The sequence below is a fragment of the Monodelphis domestica genome, chromosome 2 (genome assembly GCF_027887165.1).
Source record: "Monodelphis domestica isolate mMonDom1 chromosome 2, mMonDom1.pri, whole genome shotgun sequence".
NCBI classification, from domain to species: domain Eukaryota; kingdom Metazoa; phylum Chordata; class Mammalia; order Didelphimorphia; family Didelphidae; genus Monodelphis; species Monodelphis domestica.
The window spans coordinates 397459444-397483613 of NC_077228.1; the positions used below are offsets into that span (position 1 = coordinate 397459444).

Below are 24170 nucleotides of genomic sequence, written 5' to 3' on the forward strand. Positions count from 1 at the left end.
AAGTTTATGGTTCTAGATGCTTTTGATTTCTTTAAATTAAAAAATAATGAATCAATAAATTTAATACACTGTTGGTGGAACTGTGTTGATTTAACCATTTTGGAGAGCAATTTGGAATTATGCTCAAAGAGTTGCAAATTTATATATACCTTTTGACTCAGCAATATCACCATTTCTGCTTATTTCCTGTGGTGATCAGGAAAAAAAGGAAAAGAACTCATATGTTCTAAAATATTCAAAGCAGCATTCTTTGTGGTGGCAAAGAACTGGAAACAGAAAAGGGAAGCCCATCAACTAGAGAATGGCTAAACAAGTTGTAGCATCTAACTGTGATGGAATACTACTGGGCCTTAAGCGATGATGGGCAGACTAATTTTGGGAAAACTTCTGCATGAAATTATGAAGTGAAATGAGCAGAACCAAGAAACATTATGTGTACAACAGAAATATCATTTGAAGACCGGCTGGTGTATGTCTATCTCCAGAGAAAAACCTGATAGTTTTAAATACACATCTTTTTTGTTAAACGATGCCTTGCCTAATGGAGAAAAGGAGGGAGCTAACTAGGCATTTTGATGTAGCAAAATACATTTTTTTAATCGATAGGGCAAGGATACAACCTCCATTTGGTTCGTTACTGCCAGGACGAGCCAAAATGGCAGCTCCAAGTTTCCTTGAGATTTCAAGCTGAAACTGATAGGTAACAACTCAGAAGTCCGTTGTCCTACATGCCTCTGATTTAAAAGAACAAATGATGGTACGGAGAAGAGACATAACTCCCATCTGATGATAACGGTCAGGAAAAGGGAAGATAGCAGGGCTGTTTCCTTGGGGCTCCATTCTATATACGGATCTTATTTCTAGACTTTTTCAACGTTTTCAGGCCAAAAGAACTGTGGGTAACCCTCTCTGGAAATTCCGATCCCCCCAGTCCGACCCACCCCCCGCCCCACTCCCACCCCCGACCCTTGCAGAGACAACACTTGCTCAGCTCCCCACAAAGCAATCAGAACTCGGTGTGCTAAGTCTGGAGATGATGGCTCGGGCTAAACCAGGAGGCGGGGCGCAGGCGGCAGAGTGGATCCTCAAGGGCGGAGCCGCGCAGGGGCGGGGCCACGTCTGCGACTAGCCCTTCCAGTTCCATAAATCTCGCCCAGCCGACCTGGGCCCCAGACATGGCTGGAGAGCAGAGTTCACCCGCCAGCGGCTCGACGCCTTCTCCTACTGCGGAAGGCGCGGTCGCAGGACCATCTGGCGAGGGTTACGACCCTAAGTGCGTGTTTTGTCGCATCGCTCGACAAGAGGAGCCTGGCACCCAACTGTTGCCCTGCGAGGTAAGCAGTAGGCGCGGAGACAGAGATGGGGGGTGGATGGGTGGGCACCTGAACCTGCCGGATCTGTACCGGATCTCGGAGCGCTTACATTTATGCATTGCGTGTGTGTGCTGGTGGAGGTGGGGTGCGGTATAAGCACTGGACCCGAGCGCTTTGCGGGAGGGCCTAACACAAACTTGGACCCCGCCTTACTTCTGGGGGTGAAAACACCGATTTCCGTGTTAGACCACCTTTTTTTTCCCCCGTTGGTGTGGGGGCTCAGGTGGTCCAGTTATTGGAAGGCAACTTACTAACCGCAGACCAACTGTGATCTGGCTTTGCCCGTCGTCAAGGCTTTGGCTTTGTTCCATTTTTCTAAAAGAGTCGTTTTTCAAAAAGATAAGCGTTGTGTCTATTAAGGACTATTATTTCTGTTTGTAAAATGACAGCCTTAACCAGCGTTGTGTATGGCTGACTCTGAGCTGTAGCAATGTAAATGGCATAATAAAAATGATCAGTAAACATTTGTTCAACCAGGCCTTTAGGGGCCAGGCAGTGTGCTAAATTCTGAGATACAGAAAGTCAGGAAATAAAAAGGAATTTATTTTTAAAAATAAATATAAACTGATCATCAAAAAGAACATTCCAATAATATAAAAATAAAATCATACACACAATCAGAAATGCCAAACTTTTAATTTTATTTTAAAAATACATATGAACTTAGCAAAAATGTCTCTTCAATGTTCTTTTTTGATATCCAATAGGTATTGAAATGTTTTTGGTTTTATTGATACTAATAGTGATAGTTCTGATTCTGCTTTCTTAACTTTTCCATATTATATTTCATTTCAAAGGATGTTCTGTTCTATTGAAATAGGATGAATTTATTCTGTTTCCAGTAGCTGTACCTATGGACTGTTTGCTATTTTCTGTTGTTGCACAAAAAAGGCTTTTTTCCTTTTTTGCAAAGTAAGGGCTTTTTTTCTTTTAATAACATCATTAGGATAGAGCCCCAATGCTATTGGCTCAAAGGGTGTTATGAGTAAGGTAATCTTTACTCCAGATTGCTTTTCAGAAGGATTGCACCAAATCTCAGCTTCACCAGCAGTGTAATACTGGGCCAATTTGCCTACAATACTGATAGTATTGAACTTTTATAATTTGAAATGATCTTTACCAGTTTGAAGAGTTTATGGTGGTACTTCACCATTCTGATTTGCAGTTAAGTTTTTTTAAGCATTCAGACCCCCCCCCCCCACGATTATTAACAATTTCATTAAAGAACTGTTAAAAGTATTTACATACATATGTGTAAATACCTAATAGAGTTTTGAATTCAGATTTTTATCAGCTCTATATTCAGGATTGTTTGTTTAGAGTTAAATGGCCAAATGTTTAAAGTAAATGCTAGCTTCTCTGAAAAGGCTGTAGAAAGAATACTAGATTTAGAGTTAGAGGACCTTGCTCAGTTTATTCCTTTTGTAACCATGGGAAACTCACTTAACTTTTCTGTTATTCAGTGTAAACTAGGGTGTTGGACATGTTGATCCAAGGTCTCTTTTAGCTCAGTTTTTCCCGTTAACAATGATCCAGTGAAAGGTACAACTTTATTACCTAAAAAAACTTGCTCCTCTGGTTTTAAGTAGGAAAAGTATAGAAAATGTTACGGTCCTTTCAGTGTTTTGGAAAAGGTGAGAACCAGTGGAATTTACCCTGCTTGGCTTAGAATGATAAAGTTCCAGAGTTGGTTATGTGCTCTTTTGTTTGTGTGTTTATTTTTAAAATTTTTCTAGTATCCATGCTGTATTAATCTAGCCAAAATCAGACAGCTAACTAACTTCAAGCAAACTTGGAACATACTAGCCTACTCCATGAGTTGTTTCTTTTTTATTATTCATGCCATGAGATTTTTCTGTTTCTACACTGATTCTATCTAAGGCATCCATTTCACAGCTCATTATTGGATCAGTGAGACTTTTTTGGAGTGAAGCAAAGATCAAGGTTTCTCATTATAAGTACATATTGTGCTAAAGAAGAGGAAAATACAGACAATCCTTTCTCTTAAATGATGTACACTGGGATTAGGGTAAACAAATTTATAAAATATATATTGAGAATCTGTAGTTATGAAGAGAGGATATGTAGTCCCTTACTTTAAAAGACAGACATGACATAAAAGGCTCTTGTAAGATGAGGCATTTCAAATGCTATGATCAGTTCCTTATGGTTTTTTGTTTGTTTGCAGTCCTAGTAAATTCAGTTTGAATTTGTTATGCACATAAGCTGTGCAGGAACTGTTTCATATACTATGCCCATTATCAGTATGAGTTCACCATTTAAAAGAATGATATACAATGGATCCTTTTGGCAAGGGAATAAATACCTTTACATAAAACAATTCTGTGAAGAAAGCAATAGAGAGGATAGAAAGCATTGGCTCTAGAGTCAAAGAACCTGCATTTATATCCTTCCTTTAAGATTTACTATATGTACTGACCTAGGCAAGTCATCTAACTTCTCTGGGCCTCAGTTTCCTCAGCTTTAAAATGTGGGGTTTAAACTAGACCTCTGAGACCCCTTTCAACACCAAATCTATGATCTTAATATGTAATTTAATAAGCCTGAAATTTCATATATCATTTGATTAACTGAGTTATACTGGCAACCAATGAGTTTGAATGACGAAGTATTTGAAATCACTAGAATCTTGAAAAATCTATGGAACATGTAAGTAGAGATAGATAACACTGTGGGCTTGACTCTTGCTTTTTGAAACTCAAAAAGTGCTTAATATCCTGGTTATGAGCCTCTCTGAATTTTATCACAGAATCTCAAAGAGGAAGATACCTCAGAATTCATCTAATCTTGTAGCATCCCAAGCATATTCACATCTATGAAATATAAATGACTATGATTACTGTGTCTCCAAGCATAAGGTTATACCAATGAGGCTTGTGATCGTAACCTTGAACTGGCCATGCGGCCCTCGGCTAAGACGAACTCATTAACATGCTCGGACTCAATTCCCCGGGAAAGCACCAAGGTTTGCAATCTACACGCCCAAAGGTGTTCCCTCTACCTTGTCACCCAAGCTTAATTGTCTATACTTTGTGATGTGGTTACTACATGCTTGGGAGTACCGCCCAAGCAGGACAGGATTAAATTCAGAGGCAAACCCATGAACTTCCTCTTGGCTCTTGGCTTTTCTCCCCTTCCAATGGAGCTCCACTGGGCTCCTCAATGACTATGTCTCTCTCTGCTCTTGACCTTCTCCTTCCCCGAGGCGGTAACCATCTCGGCCTGCATTTCCTACCTTAATCTCCTCATCCACCTCCTGTTCCTTTGTACTCATACTTTCCTATCAAAGGGAGTATTATAGGGATTGCCTGCCCTATTCAAACACTGACTTGTCCCTGTCTTTCATTCTCCACCCTGGTTCTCGCTTCCTACCTCTCCTCGGGTCCCATCACAAAGGTGAGCCCCTTCCCTTGTGGGACCCTGCTGGTCAGGGAAGTCCATTAAGGAAAAACCCTACAAATCTAAACTAGATTTAACCAGTAATCTTCTCAGCAACATGCCCAACAAATGGTCATTCTGCTTCTACTTGGAGAAAGACCTACAGTACAAGGGAAGCCATCGCTTCCCATGGCAGCTTATTCTGTCATTCTGGGTTTTTTTAATACAGCTGTTAGGATTAGGCTAAGTCTGCCTCTTTATAACTCCTATCCATTGTATAGAATCCTACCCTTGAGACCAAGTAGTATAAATTTAATCTTTCTGCATGAAAACTTTTCAGATGCTTCTAGAAATTTAGTATGTCTTCCTTAAGCCTTCACTTTCTAGATTAAACATCCTCCTTTCCCCTTGTTCAGCCTTCATATGTCTAGCCCTCATCCTGTTTTCCACTTCTGAATGTACACCATCTTGTCAGTGCACTTCTTAAAGTGTCTTTGAAGATACGGGTAATGGGACTGGACCTGGGATTTCATTGGTTTAGGGAACTTGTGATATGGGAGCCCCCTTTACAAATCTGAAAAGATACAGCAGATCTGTACTTTCTTTGCAGCCTGTAGTTTAGAATTATCTAGGTCAATCTAGAGCTTAATTTACTTGCTCAGGGTCACACAATTATGTGTGAGAATCAGGTCTTGAACGTAGGTTTTCTGGATTCTTAGACCAGCATTTTATATACTATACCATGCTACTTCTCAAAATGTCAGTCCATTAAAATTCATTATGCCACGTGTGATTGATCAGGGCAGAGTTCAGTGAGATTATCAGTACCTAGAGTCCATACACTATAACTTTCAGTGTTGCCTAAGCACAGACTAGCATTTTTTGGCTTCAATTGTCAAGCTGTAGACTCATAATGAGCTCGTAGTCAAACTAAAATTTGCAGATCTATTTCATATAAACTGTTATACTCTTGCATTTTGTTTTGTTTTGTTTTTTGAATATCAGTGTAGGGCTTTATATTTATGTCTGTTGAATTTTATTAATTTTGAACCATTTTTTCCATGTTAGTATCTTTTTTAGATTCAGATTCACATCTAATATTTTTGCTATCCTTTTCAGCTTTGGGTTGCATATAGATTTAATGAGAATTCCATCTTTGCTTTCATTCAGTTCATTGATTAAAAATGTTAAACAGTACCACAGATGCCTAGAATATGCCACTATAGAGATTTCCTTCCACGTTGACTTTGTCCCATTATAACTACTTTTTGAGTCCAGTTTTCTGCATCTGGCCCATGTCTTCTCTTATTTTCCTACAAGGAGAGCATAAGTTGTATTTTTGTGAAATCAAGGTAAGCTGTTCATAATATTCCCTTGATTTAGCAATCTAGTAATCCTGTCCAAAAAGCAAATTTATTTAGCTTGTGTAGTTATTGCTCCCACCCTAAATGTCTCCTAACCCTCCCTTTATTATGATATTCTAGAATTTTGCCACTAAATTTAAGTAAAACTCACTTTTTTCTCCCTTAAATTGGAATAACAATTGCCTATTCCCAGTCCTGAGGCCTCTCCCATTATTCCACTCAGTCTAAATGACAATTCATCCAGCAGTCATATCTAACAATTCTCTCAAGGCCATGGGATCTAGTTTATCTGGGTTTGAGATTTGAACTTTCTGAAGGTAGTTAAGCCCATTTTTTGTCATCTTCTATATTATGCAATTTCTGTTATCCTCATTTTCAAGATAATTAAACTGAAGCTTGGTGACATTATTGACATTAGAGATTTGTAGAAATGAGTAAGTAGTAAAACCAGGTCTAATTCTAAGCCCTTTATGCAGCTTTATACAACCTCCCATAATGCAGAATATTGAATGATACTTTTCTGCCACTTTTTTCTAAAGACTTCCTAATCCAGAAGGAAAAACAGATACATTAACCATTAACATTCAGTAGAAGGATGGGGCCCAGGAATGGTGGTTTCAATAGAACAATAGCCTCTCAGTCAGAGTTGTTCTAAGTGAAGTTGATAGTGCAGCTTAATATCCTAGCACCCATTTTAGCAGTCTTTATTTGGGCTATTACAGCAATCATGAGACAGAAGAGAACATTCAATACTTGGATTTTTGCTATCTTCTCTTATTTCTGTTCTTGTTGCTTACTGGAGATTGGACCAACAAGACAAAGAGCCCATTCTCTGAAACACCGTGAAGGACTAGGGTTTTGTTTTTTGTTTTGTTTTTTAGTATCTTGCAGGACCAGACAGCAACAAAGAGAGGAATAATCTATGGAATATATGTACTTGTCTATGGTTTTCCTCATTCTTTTTCTGCTTTAAAAAATTAAGAAGCTTTTGTTTTCTCCTCCTTATGCTATACCTTCTTCCCCATTTCATTGAAGAAAATGAAAAACAATATCTTTGTAACAAATATACATAGTCAAACATTCTCTCATAAGCCATTTCCAAAAAATATGTCTCCCTTTGCATCTTGAGTCCATCAACTCTGTCAGGACATGGGTAACGTGTATCATCATTGTAAAGATTGATCATTGCATTAATCTTAATGGCTTTAGAATTGTTTGGCCTTACAGGTTATAATCTCTTAAATTGTTCTCCCCACTCTCCTTGGTTTACTCTGCATCATTTAATCATGTCTTCCCATTTTCTCTGAAATGATACTTTCATCATTTTTAATAGTAGTAGTCTCTCCGTAACCGAGGATGACGATTGTCTTTGTGTGTTTTTGTGCACAAAGACACTTGTGCAAGAAGATTTCAGTGGTAAAGTCGATGCACAGAGACAGTCCCACTCATTTTTAAAAGTGCAGTAATATTCCATTATATTCATATACTATAATTTTTTCAGCTATTTCCAAATTGATAGTTGCCCTTCTTCACCTTACCCCACTTTTAATGAACCATTTTGCTTTGGGTTAAAGGCTTGATACTAATGTCACTGAGTCAAGACATTTGAATTTCTCAAGGTCTTCTCAATGAAGCCGAGTTTGCCTGCAAAAGGACGTTGCTATCCGTTATTCATACTTTGTTTTAAGGTTATTGTGACTGTAGGAAAAAACAATCTCTTAGGAAATGGAGTGTGGGAGCAGCACAAGAAGATCAGGGGTTTCCATGCCCAGTGTACCCCAGAATGTAAAATTTCTGGGTAGATAAAAAGTCAGGGGCTTTCCATTTATCAAAGCTGTGGAAATAAGCACAGTGTACCTCAGAATGCAAGTCCTCTGGGGAACCATTAACTTAAAAGTAGTAAGACACATAACTTTTCCCCTTAGTATGAACGCAATCCATTTTTCTCCCAAGTTATTAGATGTTCTGCCAGGAAATCACTGGCTCAAGAATTTCATTAGGAACCTAACTAGGGAGTCACCCACTGAATTATTGAACTCACTTAGGTAGTCACACATTGACATATTGATCCATTACTTATAGAAAACTCCTGCCTGAAATCACTGAAATAACCTATGTTCATCATCCTTATCTTGTGAATCATTACCTATCATTGTTTCTGTGTGAATATTACCTAATCCCTTTACCTATGTCATTTACCCTATAGATTTTGGACCCCAACCCCATAAACTTTGTCACCACTCTAAGAGACTGTCTGTGTGGTTTTTAATTGGTACCAACCCTACCATAAGCCCAGGACACATTCCTTGCATCCTGGTTCAGGCGACCAGCGAGCAATTTCCAGAGCTGGTCTCTAACAATGGAAGACTTTAGGAAAATGTTAATTCAGAAAAGCATGTGTACATCTTCATGGGCACTGAAGTACATTCAATTTTATGAGAGCGAAGAGGATTTTAGAAGAGGATTCCATTTCCTAAACTCTGAACTCCTTGGAGAAAGAAACCATGCATATCTCTTCTTGTTTTTTAAATTTATTTTTTTCAATTAACAAATACTATTCCCTTCCTCTCCATTGGAAAAAGAAAAACTTCATAACAAATATGCATACTCATTTAAAACAAATTCCACAATGGTTATGCTGTCAAAACATAAAACATATTTTTTTAGATTGTGCCTCCCTCAATACCTGTACAGTGTTTGACATACTGTAGTTGAGTGTCAAACAATGAATGGGGGATAAATATTTCCTTGGTAGGGGAATAAACAAAATAGTCTATTAAGAGCAAAAATACTTTAATTTTTTTGGCCAAAGATAATCTTTTGCTGTTATGAGGTCTGTTGTATGTGGCAGTGCCATGTATACTCTAATATACAGTGATTCTATTATCTGTGATCTCATTGATTCAAATATTTATAAGTTCACTGCATATCCTGTATGACACATCTATCTATGTCTTCCTATTAGATGACTACAGGGTCTCGACCCAATATGTTAGATGGCTTTTTGAGTCCTCTTGATTGACTGTACCACCAGAACATGCAAGGTATCTCTTGATTATGGCTAGATCTTATGAAGCAGAAAATCATGGATGGAAAGTTATTTTTGGTTGATTGGTATATACTTTTCAGGTAACCATAGCTTTTGGAATCGCATGAAGGTAGATCAGTGAAATAAAATACTGATTGGGAATTAATCCCTAAAAAAAAATTTTTTTTAAGTTAAACTGTAAAGTCTGGATCAATAACTGCTATATAGAGCCCAAAATTCTTGTTATGCTGGAAGAAAAGATCCAATTAAAGGAAAATAAGATGCCAAAAAAAAAGCTTCTTTTTATGGTATGGTAACCAGAATTTAAATTATGCTTTTGACCTAGAGTTGGAGGTGAAACACATCATAGAGAAGAGAAAGCATTAACTCTGGAACCCTTCATCAAGAGGCAGCATTGAATGTCTTTTTTTTTTCCATGAATTCCTTTTGTGGATTGACTTCATACTCAAGTCTCTTGTTCAGTAGGATAAATAAGGGTCCCATGAAGCTAATTTTCAAATTATCTTTAGAGATTGTTTCTATAATTATAAGATCTGCCTTGAGTGGCACTGTCATAACTTCTGGGGAGTGCCTAACCAGCATTTGGAAATGCTTATAGAACTTATTGTTTCTGAATTGAATTGTTAATATTTAATCACTGTTTCTTGGAGTTTGCAGCTTTGGGTTTTATTCTGGAGACAGTCTGTGAACTCTTTCAATTGCAACTTCATTTCCTTGTGGAATAAATAAAAATTATTCTTGGAGACTTTTATACTAAGTTTTAAGTATTTATTAGTAAAGAGAGAGAAGAAATTACTAACCCAACTACCCAAAGTATCTGGCAGCATTACTTCTGCTTCATCAGATTGGGCTTGAGTGCCAAAGGGATGGGAGCCCAAGAGAGTTCCCAGATTTTCAGCCAGACTGGTCCCCAACATAAACGCTGGGACAGCCAGTGAGAGAGCTCCTTTCACTAGCCAAAAAAAAAAAAAAGGAAGAAACTCAGTTCACACTTCTCCTTGCTCTTGTATCTTGCCCATAATGTCATACCTGCCCGACCTTCGATTGGACAGTCTGGATCATATGTTCTGACATCCAGACACATAATCATTCCATGCTATGGGGTCAGAGGCAGCACAGAGGGCTTCCCTTAGGCCCATTCTGGAAGTCAGGAACTGCACCAGCATTGCATCCTACCTTAATGTGCTTGTGCTAACTATGAGTTTATTTTTACATTAATTTCACACACATGTTCAGAAGTTCTGGGAAATTCTCTTCTATTATTTCCTTCATTACAGTGTTATTATGGCATGTTCTTCTGGGAGACTTGTGATCTTTCGGTTGTCTCTGCACATCCTGTCTTTGAGTTCAGTATATTTTGCTTGTATAGTGACATTTTGTTTGTTTGTTTTTTGCTTCCTTTGAAGGCTGTCCTTACTTCCAGGTATATGCATTTCCAATCTTTTGTCCTCTTTTATTTGGTGAGGCTTGCCATTGCAGTTTCAAGTTTTTCTGTTCACTATTTTTGCTGTGTAGGACATAAAATCTCCCATAATTCTCATTTAAGTTAACCAGAAATAGCATGTTTTGGTTCCAGGCTCTTCTCAAATTCCACAGGATCCTCTGTCTCATCAGGTGTTAGATCACTTTCTTTTATTTTGCAATATTTATTCATAGATGACTGAACTTGTTTACTGGATGCAGAGGTCTTATTTTTTTCTGTGGCTAATGTTTTTCCCATTGATTTCTCTGTTAGTGTTCAAAGACTTCCTTCCTAAATCTTTGTTTTTTTATAGTCTTTCTCCTTTCTTTTTCTTACCATTTCGTGACTTCCTTCTCGCTGATTATAGCTTCCTTGGGGGCTGAATCTCAGAGCATCTTAGCCTCTTCCACACTGGGCTTCATGAGTCTTGCTTCATGAGCCTAGGTCTTTGCCCCCCCTGACTTTTGGATTGATCAGAACTAGCCCCAACTGGATGCTGTGCTCTTCCCTCACACCTGGTGGAGTGCTGCCCAGCTCCTCACGTGCAGTTTCCTGACTGGTGATCTATCCCATTTCCACTATTCCTCAGTTCTCTGGTCCAAAGTAGCAGTTCAGAGCTTTGCAGCACTGATGATTTGGGGTTGCAGCCCCAAAGGTTTTTATTCCTGAATGGGGTATAGCAGAGCTGATAGTGGAGGCCACATTTCTGTACCTTGGAGCCAGGATCTGCACAGAAAGATGGAGAGAGGGAGGACTGAGAAAGGTTTGTTATAAGTCTGTATCCTGTTCTTGGGTCTGCTCCTGTAGCTTCACTGCAAAATGTTTAGTAGGTAGTGTAAACCTCAAAATTTCTTAGACTTATAAATGTTGGAAATTTCACCATTGAGAATGTAATGGGGAGGGGGGAGAGGGGGGGGAAGTCTTTTAACTCTTTGGGTTATTCCTGATACTCCCATTACATTCTCTGAGCCAATAGAATAACATTGTAAATCAAGTGTTCTCTTTAATACAGACCAGGAAGCTCCGGTGTCTAATAGACAATCATAATAGGTGTTACCCACCTTTAAGGTAACATGGGGTTCATTAGTATGGGGAGGGCAGTAGATAGGGACAATGGGTAGTAGGACATCAGGGTCTGGGAAATCAAAGGTTGTATCCTCTGATTCCTGTGCCCCAGCCCCCCCCCCTCCCCCCCCCCCCATCATTGTGTTTGGGATATTCCTTGGGCACCTCCCTGAAGGGCACCTCTCTGAGGGTCATTGGTACCTCGAGTATTTTTTGGACGAGCTCCATTTCTCATATATTGTTGTTGTTCATTATCATTATAATTTTCTTTAATTGGAACATTGTCATTAATTTCCCAATGGTGAAATTTCCAACATTTATAAGTCTAAGAAATTTTGAGGTTTACAGTAGTAGTGCAGCTCTGAGTGAGCTCAGTCAATGAGGGTCAGTTCCTGGAGCTTGGGGTTTGGCTTTTTTTAAGCTTTCTTTTGGATTCTGAATGGCTTAGACTGTGGAAATAGAATTTGCTTTGTCTGTGGTGTATAATTTCTGTTTTGGAGTGATTTGAGAGGTTTTAGAGATTGGAGAAAATGTCTAGTCTGTCATATTGTTGTTCATGTGCCTCAGAACCAGGAGATGCTTTTAAAAGAGTAATTGAATAACAAACAACAAATAACAAAATGCATGTTTTATTCCATTAGTCTGAAGACCTGGTTTGCTTCCCAGATATCAGACCTGGGGCACCACACCATTATCTTGTGGTGCCAAAGAGGCACATTGGAAACTGCAAAATTCTAAAGAAAGAAGATACATCCTTAGGTAAGACTTTAATTACATAATTTATGGTAATATCTTAGATTAGAAATTTTAGAAAAGCAATGTTAATTTGACTCAAATGTTGGTATGACTTGACTGTATGATATACCTTTATAAACTGTCCTAAATGAGATAATATTTGTAAAATACTTAGCGGCAGTGCTTGCCATATAGTAGATGCTTAATAAATCCTTAGTTCCTTCCTTCAATAGTAAACTTAATTTTGCTACATTTATCCTTTCAGGCTCATAGTTTAAATTCATGATAATTAAAACACTAGATCCTTGTAGAATGTAGGGACTGGTGATCAACTCTTGCTTCTGGTGAAAGAGTAGGCCTTGTTTATGATAGATTAGTTTCCCTCTTCCAGTTCTGCTGCCCTTTTACCCTTTAACCTTTGTACCTTAAGTTACTTGGACTCAAAGTATGATATGATTATTCTTGTTAGCAAACCCTTGGATTGGCTAACTATTTTGAAATAGCTTGTATGCCTAACAAATTGAGCCCTCTTACTTGATAGATAAAAGACAAAGACTTGAAGTTCTTGTGACTTGCTCCAGATCTCATAGATCCCTAGATTAGGTGCTCATTACCACCACAATGCCTTCCTTAAAAATGTGCCAACCTGTAACTAGTAACTTGTTTCTTTACCCAGGTCTGGGACTATTTGAATTCATTTGGACCATATTTAATGCTAGTGTTTTCTTGTTTTTATTTTAAGACTCCAGGTTCATGTTTATGGTCAATGTCACTGGGTTTAGGTTAGAGACCAGTATGTAATAAAACATCATTTGTCCATTTGTACAACCCAGTGGAATTGCTTGTTGGCTCTGGGAACATGGAGGGAAAGAAAATGAATCATGTGAACATGGAAAAATATTCTAAAAAATAAATAAATAAAAACAAAAACTTTATTTGTTCACAGAGTTGGGAATAGGTTGCCCTGGAATATAGAGGTATTTTATGTAATCAGCTTTAATAGCAATTGTAAATTGATGTTCTTTTTTTATAGTCTGCAAGTTTGGAAAGATAATCTGATTATTTAAACACCTTTTCATCTATTGACTGGTTTTCAAAATAAATTCTATTTGTATGAACTACTTTAAATAAAATCTAATCTTTGATTCAAAAAAAACTTTAGGATCTTCCAGTGCATCAGGGTTGTAACTCCAGATTAAGAGTTCTTAAACTTTTTGTGTCATGGAAGTCTCGGAATAAAATTTTAAATATGCTATTGGATATTTAATGATATTGAGAATATAATGAGAATAGCCAGAATTTATAGAAAACTTTAAAGTTTATAAAGTGTTTTACACAGGCCATCTCATTTAATCCTCATAATAACTCAGGTTAGTGCTATTATTATTATTGACATTTTACAGAAGAGGAAACTGAGACTGAGAAAAGTTAAGTGATTTTCTATAACTTCTTTTATTATTTGATTTTTTAGTTTTTAATTTCTTTTCAAGTTTCTTCACAGACCCCAGGTTAAAAAGCCCTCTAGATTTTCAAGCCCATCCTGAAACTTTTTCTTTTTAATCAGCCCCTAAAAGCAAGCTTCTTGCTTTTAATTTTTGCATCTCTTATCAAAGTAGAGTATAGAACATGCTTCTCCCTCTCCTTTCCTACTAAATCTTAATTATTGGAACCCCCCAATTTATAAGAGTAAAATTTTGTAAGTTGTATTTAAATTTTTTTATTTCCTATTTTATTTCCTATCTCTATACTAATAAGAAAGGAGTATTCTGGTTGTACATTGAGTTGTTGATGATATTTTCACCTAAAACAAATCCTCAGTGTTTTATGAGATAAGCAGAATATTATTTGTTAAGATGTCAAAATTTTACCTGAAGTGCCTACTTTATAAGTAGCTGCCAATAGCAGCCCGAACTCTTGTTAGAAATTCAATATTAATTTAATTTCTTTGCTACTTTGGGCACAGTTAGAGATGAATTGTATATAGCATTTGATGTTCCTTCAGTGATGAAAAGTGAAGTTCATAGTGGCTCTGGGGCAAAATGAAGATCCCAAAAAATGGAATTTTCCCCAGAGGTGATGGTGCTGGGGTGGTGGCCAGAGGGTGTGGGGTGAGAGGGAGTAGGAGTGGTGGTAGTGGGGAAGTTGCTTGTACACTAAAACCTGCTTGAGGTCACCTTTCTACATTCTAAGTTTCTCCATTGTTTTTCTTTGAAAGCTTTAGCAGTGGAATTATTTATGTGTTTTAGTATATTAACATTTTATTGTTGCTAAGGATGTTTTTTTTCCCTTTTTTTTGATAGTGGAGAAAATGATCACTGTTGGAAAAACCGTTCTTCAGCAGAAAAATATCACTAACCTGAGTGATGTGAGGTACGAGTATACATACCCATGAGTGGTTTTTCTGCAAGATTATTGTTTATCAAGTGATAAAGCAAACCTGATAGTCTATTACTTCTCAGATGAAAATCTGTTTGTTGAGAGCTGAAATTTCTATTAAGAAGTCATTGCTAGAGTGTATTCTCACTATTATAGATATTATAGTTCTGGACCAAAAATAATTTTTTTTGTAGTCTTTAGAATTCTAGCAATCAGGAATATATGCGTCCCTACTTATGGATTAAGTGTTGAGGAGGTTGGCCTGTGACCAACATGTGCTAGCAAGTGACAAATCAGAAACAACTGACTGACCCCCTGGGCTGTCCTAAGCCAAGCTTAAGCTACCATTGGTACATGTGAGATGCAGGAAGTGATGTAAAAAACGGTCTATATATTTCATGTCACTTCTCTCCTCTCTCTCTCTCTCTCTGGGCGGCATCTTGGCGTCCTTGCAGCGTTTTTGCTCTGTAGTATGGTTTAGGTGAGGCGTTTTCCCTGAGTGACCTTGGTGAGTGGTTAGACTGATTCCTCCTTTCCTTAACCTCTTAAAGGCACTATCATCCGAGGAAGGCCCCTCATCTCCGGGAAGACCTCATGGCTGGAAGCCGAGCTAGATTTAATCTTCTAAGAAGGCCTCATGACTGAGGCCTCTGAACTTCCCTTGGCTTAGACTAGACAGGAAAAATCTTATACACTTTCCTCTCTCCTTTTTTTTCCCCCATTTGAATTAGTTTATTTAGTCAATTCAGAACATTATTCCTTGGTTACAATAATCACATTATTTCCCTCCCTCTTCTCCACTCTGCCTTCCTGCAGACAATGCGCAATTTCATTGGGTATTACTTGTATCCTTGATCAGAACCTATATCCATGATGTTGTTTACACTAGGATGATCATTTAGAGTCTACATTCCCAATCATATCCCTTCCATCCATGTATTCAAGCAGTTGTTTTACTTCAGTGTTTTTACTCCCACAGTGTTTCCTCTGGATGTGGATAGTGCTCTTTCTTGTAAATCCCTCCCGGTTGTTCAGGATCACTGCATTGACACTAATGGAGAAATCCATTACATTTGATTGTACCACAGTGTATCAGTCTCTGTGTACAATGTTTTCCTGGTTCTGCTCCTCTCACTCTGCATCACTTCCTGGAGGTTGTTCCACTCCCCATGGAATTCCTCCACTTTATTATTCCTTTTAGCACAATAGTATTCCATCACCAACATATACCACAATTTGTTCAGCCATTCCCCAATTGAAGGGCAACCCCTCATTTTCCAATTTTTGGCCACCACAAAGAGCGCAGCTATGAATATTCTTGTACATGTCTTTTTGTAGCATTCCAAGCATATTCACATCTAAGAAATATAAATGATTGTATGGTTACTGTGTCTTCAGACACAAGGTTATACTCTGATATCTGGGCAGACTCTTGACCTAGCCATGCCGCCTTTGTTCAAGGCAAACTCATTAACATTTGGTGCTGAGTCGAATTCCAACACGCCCAAAAGGTGTCATCATTACCTTCCCATCCAGTCTGAATTATCTATGCTTTGTTATGTGGTCATTGATCCTGGCAATCCCAATAAAGCCTGGGGTAAAGGCGTGATTCCTTCTTCTTGTTGCTGCTATCTTCAAGTTCTCACCACTGTCTCTCTCTTTACTAAGGCCTCTCTGGGCCACATGCTTTCTATCTTGGAATCCTTACTTCCATGTGTCTGCAAACTTCTCACATTTTCCTTTAATTCTTCTTCCAGGGAAAATGTCATAGGGATCGTACCTGCCCTATCAATTACTTTGACTTGCTGTGTCTCTCATTCTTCACTCATATTCTCAGACTCCTTGCTCCTTCTCGAGTCCCAACCCATAAAGGAAAAATTTCTTTTTATAACCGCCACTGGCAGATTATACTTTTTCCTTATTATTTCTTTGGGGTACAAACCCAGCAGTGCTATGGCTGGATCAAAGGGCAGACAGTCTTTTATCACCCTTTGGGCATAGTTCCAAATTGCCCTCCAGAATGGTTGGATCAATTCACAATTCCACCAGCAATGAATTAATGTCCAGCCTTTGCCACACCCCCTCCAGCATTCATTACTTTCCTTTGCTGTCATGTTAGCCAATCTGCTAGGTGTGAGGTGATACCTCAGAGTTGTTTTGATGTGCATTTCTCTGATTATAAGAGATTTAGAACACATTTTCATGTGTTTTGATTTCTTTAACTGAAAGTTTTTTATTCATGTCCCTTGCCCATTTATCATTTGGAGAATGGCTTGATTTTTTTTTTACAATTGGTTTAACTCTTTATAAATTTGAGTAATTAGACCTTTGTCAGATTTTTGTAATGAAGATTGTTTCCCAATTTGTTGCTTCCCTTCTAATTTTGGATGCTTTAGTTTTGTTTGTATAAAAACTTTTTAATTTGATGTAATCAAAATCATTGATTTTACATTTTATGATTTTTTCTAGCTCTTGCTTGGTTTTAAAGTCTTTCCTCTTTCCCAAAGATCTGACAAGTATACTATTCTGTATTCGCCTAATTTGCTTATAGTTTTCTTCTTTATATTCAGGTCATTCGTCCATTCTGAGTTGTGTGTAGGTACACACATCTTGGTGTGTGTAGGTAGGGTGTGAGATGTTGATCCAAACCTAATCTCTCCCATACTATCTTCCAATTTTCCTAGCAGTTTTAATCAAATAGTGGGTTTTGGTCCCAAAAACTGGAATCTTTGGGCTTATCATAAACTGTCTTGCTGAGGTGATTTACCCTAAGTCTATTCTACTGATCCTCCTTTCTGTCTCTTAGCCAGTACCACCTCTCTCTCTTCTTAATTTCTTCCAGTATTGTAATTAAACTACCATAAAAATCCCAAACTGAGTTGAGTATTTTTCTGGGATTGAATTTAAATCCCTGGCGACCACTAAAATAATATATTCAGTCAACAACCCTAAATTTTACCTTAACAATACTGAGTATTGGTTCCAAAGCAGAAGAGTGGTATGGGCTAGGCAATGGGGGTTAAGTGACTTGCCCAGGGTCACACAATTAGGAAGTGTCCGAGGCCAGATTTGAACCCAGCATCTCCCATCTCTGGGCCTGACTCTCAATCCACTGAGCTACCCAGATGCTCTGTTTCTAATTTTTGCTACAATAAAAAGTACTTCTATGACTTTTTTGGTAGATTTGAGACCTTTCTATTTTTGACCTTGGAAAAAATCCCTAGAAGTGGAATTTCTTGGGCATAAGGGAAAGAATAATTTAGTCACTCATGTTGGTTAATTCCAAGCTGCCTGCCAAAACGATTTGACCAATTTACAGATAATTTATATTAGTTTGCATATTTTCCCCATGGCCTCTCTAGTAGTATCTGTGTCTAAAATAACATTATTGTGAAAACCTAGTACCCAGTACTTTGCCTTTTGTGGTTTGGATTGTTAGGTAGTGGGCACTTCATAAATATTTGTTAATAGGTGATTGGATGGATGAACATTTATTATGAACATGTATTCCTTTTATATGTTCCTTTTGTTTTATCTAAATGGATTTTTGTAAATGAAATATTTTAAACAGCTTGGAAAACTTACTATTTAAAGTTTTATTGTAAACTCTTCTATAAAGAAAAAACCCCAAATCCAAATAACCTGTTATTTTCAGAGTAAAATCAGATGATGTGTATTGATTCCTTAAACTGAAGTGTACCTGTATATGTCCTTAATATCTGCTGAAATTGTTCTCTAGAAGATTTGGATTCTTTGCTTGAGCTCAGCTTTTTGACAAAGTCAAGAGTGCCCTCTGCTGATTGAATGATGGATTAATTCTGGCATTTTTTCCTTGGAGTTTTTCATGGCCCTTATTTTTTAGGTTTTTAGGTTTTTAGGTTTCAGTTTCTTAAACTGTGTTGCAAGGAACCCTGAAATACTTCAGATTTTTTTAAACAAACCTTATATTGTTTGTTAGTAGGCATTTAATATAACACTTTTAGAGAATTTGACTATGAAAATTGTAATATATATTTTTTAACCCATTGATTTCCCACTGTGGAAAAGCTCAAGAACCACTGCTTTTGGAAGGCATATTAGTGTGACAGATCAAGGAAATGTGAGAAGAGAACAAATGAAATCTTCTTTTTTAAACCCTTCTGTCTTTGAATCAATATTGTGTATTGGTTCTAAGGTAGAAATGCTGTAAGGACTAGGCAATGAAAACTTTAAAGTGCTTCTCCCAAACTATGAACAGTGTGCCTCCTTCTAGGAGAATTAATTTTGAATATCAAATATTCCCCTCAGGATATCTCCCCTGGAGAATGGAGAATGTTTTGTTTTCGTTTTTTCATTAATTAATTTAGAATATTTTTCCATGGTTACATGATTCATGTTCTTTCCCTCCCCTTCTCCTTCCCCCCTCCTGAAGCTGACAAGCAATTCCCCTGGGTTTTATATATCATTGATCAAGACCTATTTCCATATTATTAATATTTGCAATAGAGTGATCATTTAAAGTCAACATCCCTATAATATCCCTGTCAAACCATGTGATCAATTATGTTTTTCTACTGTGTTTCTACTGGAGAATGTTTTTGAAGTTAAAATGTGATTGCAAATTCATTTGATAGCTCCTGATTCTCTGTTCCTGTTCCTGTTTCAGAATGGGTTTCCACTGGCCTCCATTCTGTTCTATAGGCCACTTGCATCTTCATGTCCTGGCACCAGCCAGTCAAATGGGCTTCTTATCCAGATTGATTTATAGACGCAATTCATACTGGTTCATCACAGTAAGTATTGCTGACTCCCCTCCAGTCAGAAGATCGAGGCTTGAACAGATCCTTCCTGTACTTCCCTCTCCTCTGATGGTTTCCTTGCAGCCCATCCCAGGGGTACTGGGGAGAAAGAGGGAGGGAGCTAAGACAGTGTCAGAGGTCAGAGGGTGTTTCTGATAGTAGGGTATGGGTTTGTGTTTGTGATCTGAGCCAGAGCCCTTGCACCTAAACTAGCAGAGTTTTGCTGAGGTTTGAGAATAATGGGTCCCAGATGTTTTGGTCATGGGATCTGGCCTTTGGCTTCTCAGTTAAATAGAAGAGGGTACTGTGGAATGGTTAGGGTCAAATACACTGATCGCTGACCAGGTTTGGCTTTTAGGCACCCCTGGTAAAGACTAATGGCTATACCTGCTTAATTTATCATTAAGTGGTATGTGCTTGTTGTAGTGCTATAAAGTTAAATGGTGTCTGACAGCTGAAAATGCGTATATTTTGTCAGCTTTTATCATCTTTAAAAAAAAATCCTTTTCTTCTATCTTAGAACCAATACAAATAAAGTGTTAGTTCTAAGGCAGAAGGAGTGGTAAGGGCTAGGCAATGGGGTTAAGTGACTTGTCCAGGGTCACATTGCTAGGAAGTGTCTGAGGCCAGATTTGAACCCAGAATCTCCCATATCTTGGCCTGGCTCTCTATCCACTGAGCCACTTCACTGTCTCCCAGCTTTTACCATTTAAATTATATTCTCCAAATGATTTGATTTAATTAAAAAATTGTAGAATTCTAAATCATATTTCCTTACAAAATGAAACTTTTTATATTCTTTGGAGAAAATGAGTAGAAATAAATGGGACATTTTTAAATGTGCAATAGAGTTGTTCTGAGGGCATATAACAACAGTAGTTGAATACTCGTAAGTTTCTATCAGGAAGTACTCAAGGTCAACATTTTATAAGGTAGTTAAGAAAAACTCAAATGAAAAGAAATTTAAAATATATATATTTTAGTTTGCTTTTTAAGAGTTTATACTTGCATTTTTACTTATACTTAACTTCTTTGTGGGGGAATTTAAAAACAAAAATTGACACTTCTGAAATGGTTTAAAGTTTATAAAATGTCCTAAGAGCTTAATAAATAGGTAAAGACTGAATTAAGACCTTTGAGACAACCTGTATTATCTCATTTGAGTTTCAAAATAGCCCTATGAGGTAGGCATTACAGATAATATTTTCCATATATTATAGTTGAAGGAACTTAGGCTCACAAAGGTTTATATGACATGCACATGTGCCCGTGGTCACACACCAAGTAAGAGTCAGAGGTAAGATTTGAACCCAATTTTTCCTGACTCCAAAGTCCAACACTCTATCCAATAGAAACCTGCTTTGTCAATATAAAACAGTTTGCATTATGTTTGGAAACTTTGACCAAATTTTCTAATAAGCAGGATCCAGTTGGGTTTGCATAGGAATGAATGAAGGAATTAATTGAAAAGCATTTACTAAATGCTTACTCTTCTGAGCACTTGTGGAAAAAAACAGGACAATCACTGATTTTAGAGAGGAAGACAACACAGATGCTTGTATATGAATGACCTTCGCTACAGATAATTTGGCAGAGCGGATAACAATTTTCTTTCTTGATGTTTACAGGCTGATCAGATGATGGAACGACTACAGGCTTGAAGTGCTACCAGCTGAAGAGTTGTCTTGATCTTGGCTCACAGTAAACTAAAAACTTGGGTGCTTAGAAATCTCTTATAGTTTGAAGTATATAGTGACAGGCCATCTGAAGCAGTCTAGAATGTTCTAACTGAAAAGATATGAAAAGCAAGGTTTGAATCTTAATGTGTCTTGTGATTATAATTCACAGAAGTAACTTCTTAATAACCTTGGGAGTGCTTTTAATAGAAAATGTCAGCTCTGTAAGATATTACAGGTAAAATCACATTAAAACTTACAAAGAAGAGTTATATATGTTACATAGATACTTGTGCATGTGTATAGAAGGGACGTTATTTTCATATCAAGGTCTTACCACCCAAAAATTCTGCTATAGTACTTTTAAAAATTTACTTTCATTATTTATTGAATATTTATAAGTTATTTTCTTTAATAATAGTACCTGGTTATGTGCTACTGTATAGCAGGAAAGGAAAGAAGACTTAAACCAAGTTATTTATTCCCAAATCTTCTTCTAATTCAGCAGTAATTATTTCTTATTCCTCTCACCCTTTCTCACTTAAATATTATCCTAATACATTGAGAAAACATAATCCAAGGATTCCAGTAACTTGGAGCTGGAGGAGTGGCTTGTGTATGAGACACCACTTACCTTTTTGCTGGCTCGGAGTGCTTCCCATTGTTTAAAGTTCAGCTTTTCTCCAGGCAGTTCAGCCTCAGCTTCCTAAAGGCTGTGAGCATGATTTCTAGCAATGCACTCAGTTTTTTAAAAATTAGCTATCAGAGTTTTACTGTCTAAGATTTTACCTGTAATGACATGGGTTAGTGAAGAAATCTTTATAATATGTAAACTGATGATATAAATGTATTAAAATTGGCAGCAACTTTTAAAATGATATTCTTTTCTTCTCCCTGATGGAAATTGAATAAAAAATAATAAAAATCTGTTCTTCCTCTACAGCTTTTTCCTACCATCCTGTCAACACCCCAAAAATCTTCTTAGGTTTTATAGAAATAGGGGGTCTTGTTTGATATCTAAAAAGCAATGGAGGCCTGGCCTTAGAAGGAGCGAGACCTGCCTCTTAATATATACTAACTGTGGGATCCTAGGAAAGTCACTTAAACTCCCTAGTGTATCTCTATAGGATGAAAATTTGTTAGAGATGTGTTTCTAATTGTATTGGTAGAGAGATTTCCACCCCAGGAGTTCTCAACCTTGATGAAATCATAGGTCAGACAAAAATAAATAGAATTCTTGTTCCTGCTAGTTCATTTTAATGGGTATATTGCTAAAAAGAAGGATATCTCAGTCTAGGTACTAATCCATTTTATTACATCTCTAGAAAGAGATGTAGAAAGTTTTCACTTAAAATAGATTGGAGAATTTTATATTTATATAAAATATATAAAATTTATATATATATATATTATATAATCTGGCACTTAACGAAGATAACCCAGTGAAGGGTTTCATTCATTGAATCCCATTTTCCATTATTATTAGTTCAAGTGTGAAATGAGCTTTAAGATTTAATTTTAGTTACTGGATTCAGGAGACTTAGGAGTAGACTCATGGGTTTGTATACACCATAGACTTGGAGAGTGTTTTGAGTTTGAAGAAACCGTAGCTATTGGCTAAGATACCATTTTAGATGTCATCTGGTCCATCAACCTCATTATTTGGAAAATGAGGCCCAAAAGAGTTAAATGACCTTCCTGTAGTCAGTTAGCAAGATATGTAGTAGCAAAAGAAGAACAAGAACCTCGGTCTTCCGAGTTCTCCATCCATTGCTGAGTTGGTGGTCCTGGCGCTAAAAACAGCAAATGTGGTTGAATATGAAATATGTTTTAGCTTGGCTTTCTAGAGAGCTCATAGTATATACATATATTAAAAATATATATATATATACACACACCTGCCTTGCTGATGAAAGTACTGTCAGTATCTTTGTCTTTATAAGTCACTGGTCAGGAAAGGAGCTTTTATTCTTGCTTCTCACCTTATTGACACTTTGTCATTTAACTTAAAATAATGGATTCGAACAGCCTTATCTGAATATGCATATTTAACAGACAATAACGAGGTGCTATTAGTGAACTTTATATTTCTGTTTACAAGCAGTGCAATCTCTTCTGGACAGTCCATTGATGAATATGTAAATAGATACAATTAACTCTCAAATAACACTTTTTTCTTCCTCTCCCAATTGGAAACCCCAAGGAAGATGAGGAAACTTATTTTTATTAGGGGTCCATCATGTTGCTGACCGAAACTATGTTTTTCAGTTTACTAAACTTTTCATTTGGCCTTTATAGTAGAATAGATTGAAGGGGACTCACTAGCCCCTTTTCAAGATTTGGTCGGCAAAAATAATAATTTGTAAGCTTTTCCAAAAATGTTATAGTAGTTTGGAAGATATTATTTTGGAATATCGTGATACTTTGTAACTACTGAATTGTGAGACTTGCTAGATTGTCAGTACTGAGCCACATAAAGTAATGTGAAAGTGGAAAAGTAAAAATTAAAAGTACTTTGTGTCAAGTCATGCTTCCCTGGAATTTTATTTAATTGTGCAAGAGAGACCAGATATAGAAATGGTTCAGGTTTAGTTCTCAGGGTCTGAGACATGAGCGAAAGTAAAAGAATCCAGTTAAGTTCAATAAGTATGTTTTCACCATGCAGATTATTTTTACAGGAGGCTTTTCAGTCTGAATCTAGTGCATTTATTAGTGGATATGGCCCTGTTGCTACCATAATCTCTGCCACCACTGTTGCCATTGCCTCTACTCCCCTTATTCAGGAGAGTGTTACAACTTTTAGAGTGAGATAACCAGGTCCTACAGGCCAAGATTAGTACACATGTTTCTAGCTAATTTGTTTTCATCAGACCTTTAGTTGAGAGGAAAGAAG

At 37.2% G+C, this 24170-nt stretch overlaps 1 protein-coding gene across 2 annotated transcripts; it reads left to right on the plus strand.

Annotated features, from left to right (window-relative positions):
- The first annotated feature begins 673 nt into the window (after window positions 1-673).
- HINT3 (histidine triad nucleotide binding protein 3) lies at window positions 674-23801 on the plus strand. 2 transcript variants are annotated; one of them, XM_007507869.3, is made up of 5 exons: window positions 684-1334; window positions 12354-12471; window positions 14748-14817; window positions 19469-19595; window positions 21230-23801. In XM_007507869.3, exons 1-5 carry the CDS (start codon window positions 1176-1178, stop codon window positions 21260-21262), a joined length of 507 nt encoding a protein of 168 aa, XP_007507931.2. In that variant the 5' UTR covers window positions 684-1175; the 3' UTR covers window positions 21263-23801. The 2 variants fall into 2 exon arrangements, with proteins under 2 accessions (XP_056674707.1, XP_007507931.2); XM_056818729.1 differs by lacking the exon at window positions 21230-23801 and having other exon boundaries at window positions 674-1334; window positions 19469-21222.
- Window positions 23802-24170: the final 369 nt, after the last annotated feature.

Bases quoted from the DNA above. Each gene is read 5' to 3' on its own strand.
- HINT3 (XM_056818729.1), top strand. From the start codon at position 1,176: ATGGCTGGAGAGCAGAGTTCACCCGCCAGCGGCTCGACGCCTTCTCCT. The intron at 1,335-12,353 runs GTAAGCAGTAGG...TTATTCCATTAG, and splicing joins CCCAACTGTTGCCCTGCGAG to TCTGAAGACCTGGTTTGCTT. The intron at 14,818-19,468 runs GTACGAGTATAC...TTCCTGTTTCAG, and splicing joins ACTAACCTGAGTGATGTGAG to AATGGGTTTCCACTGGCCTC.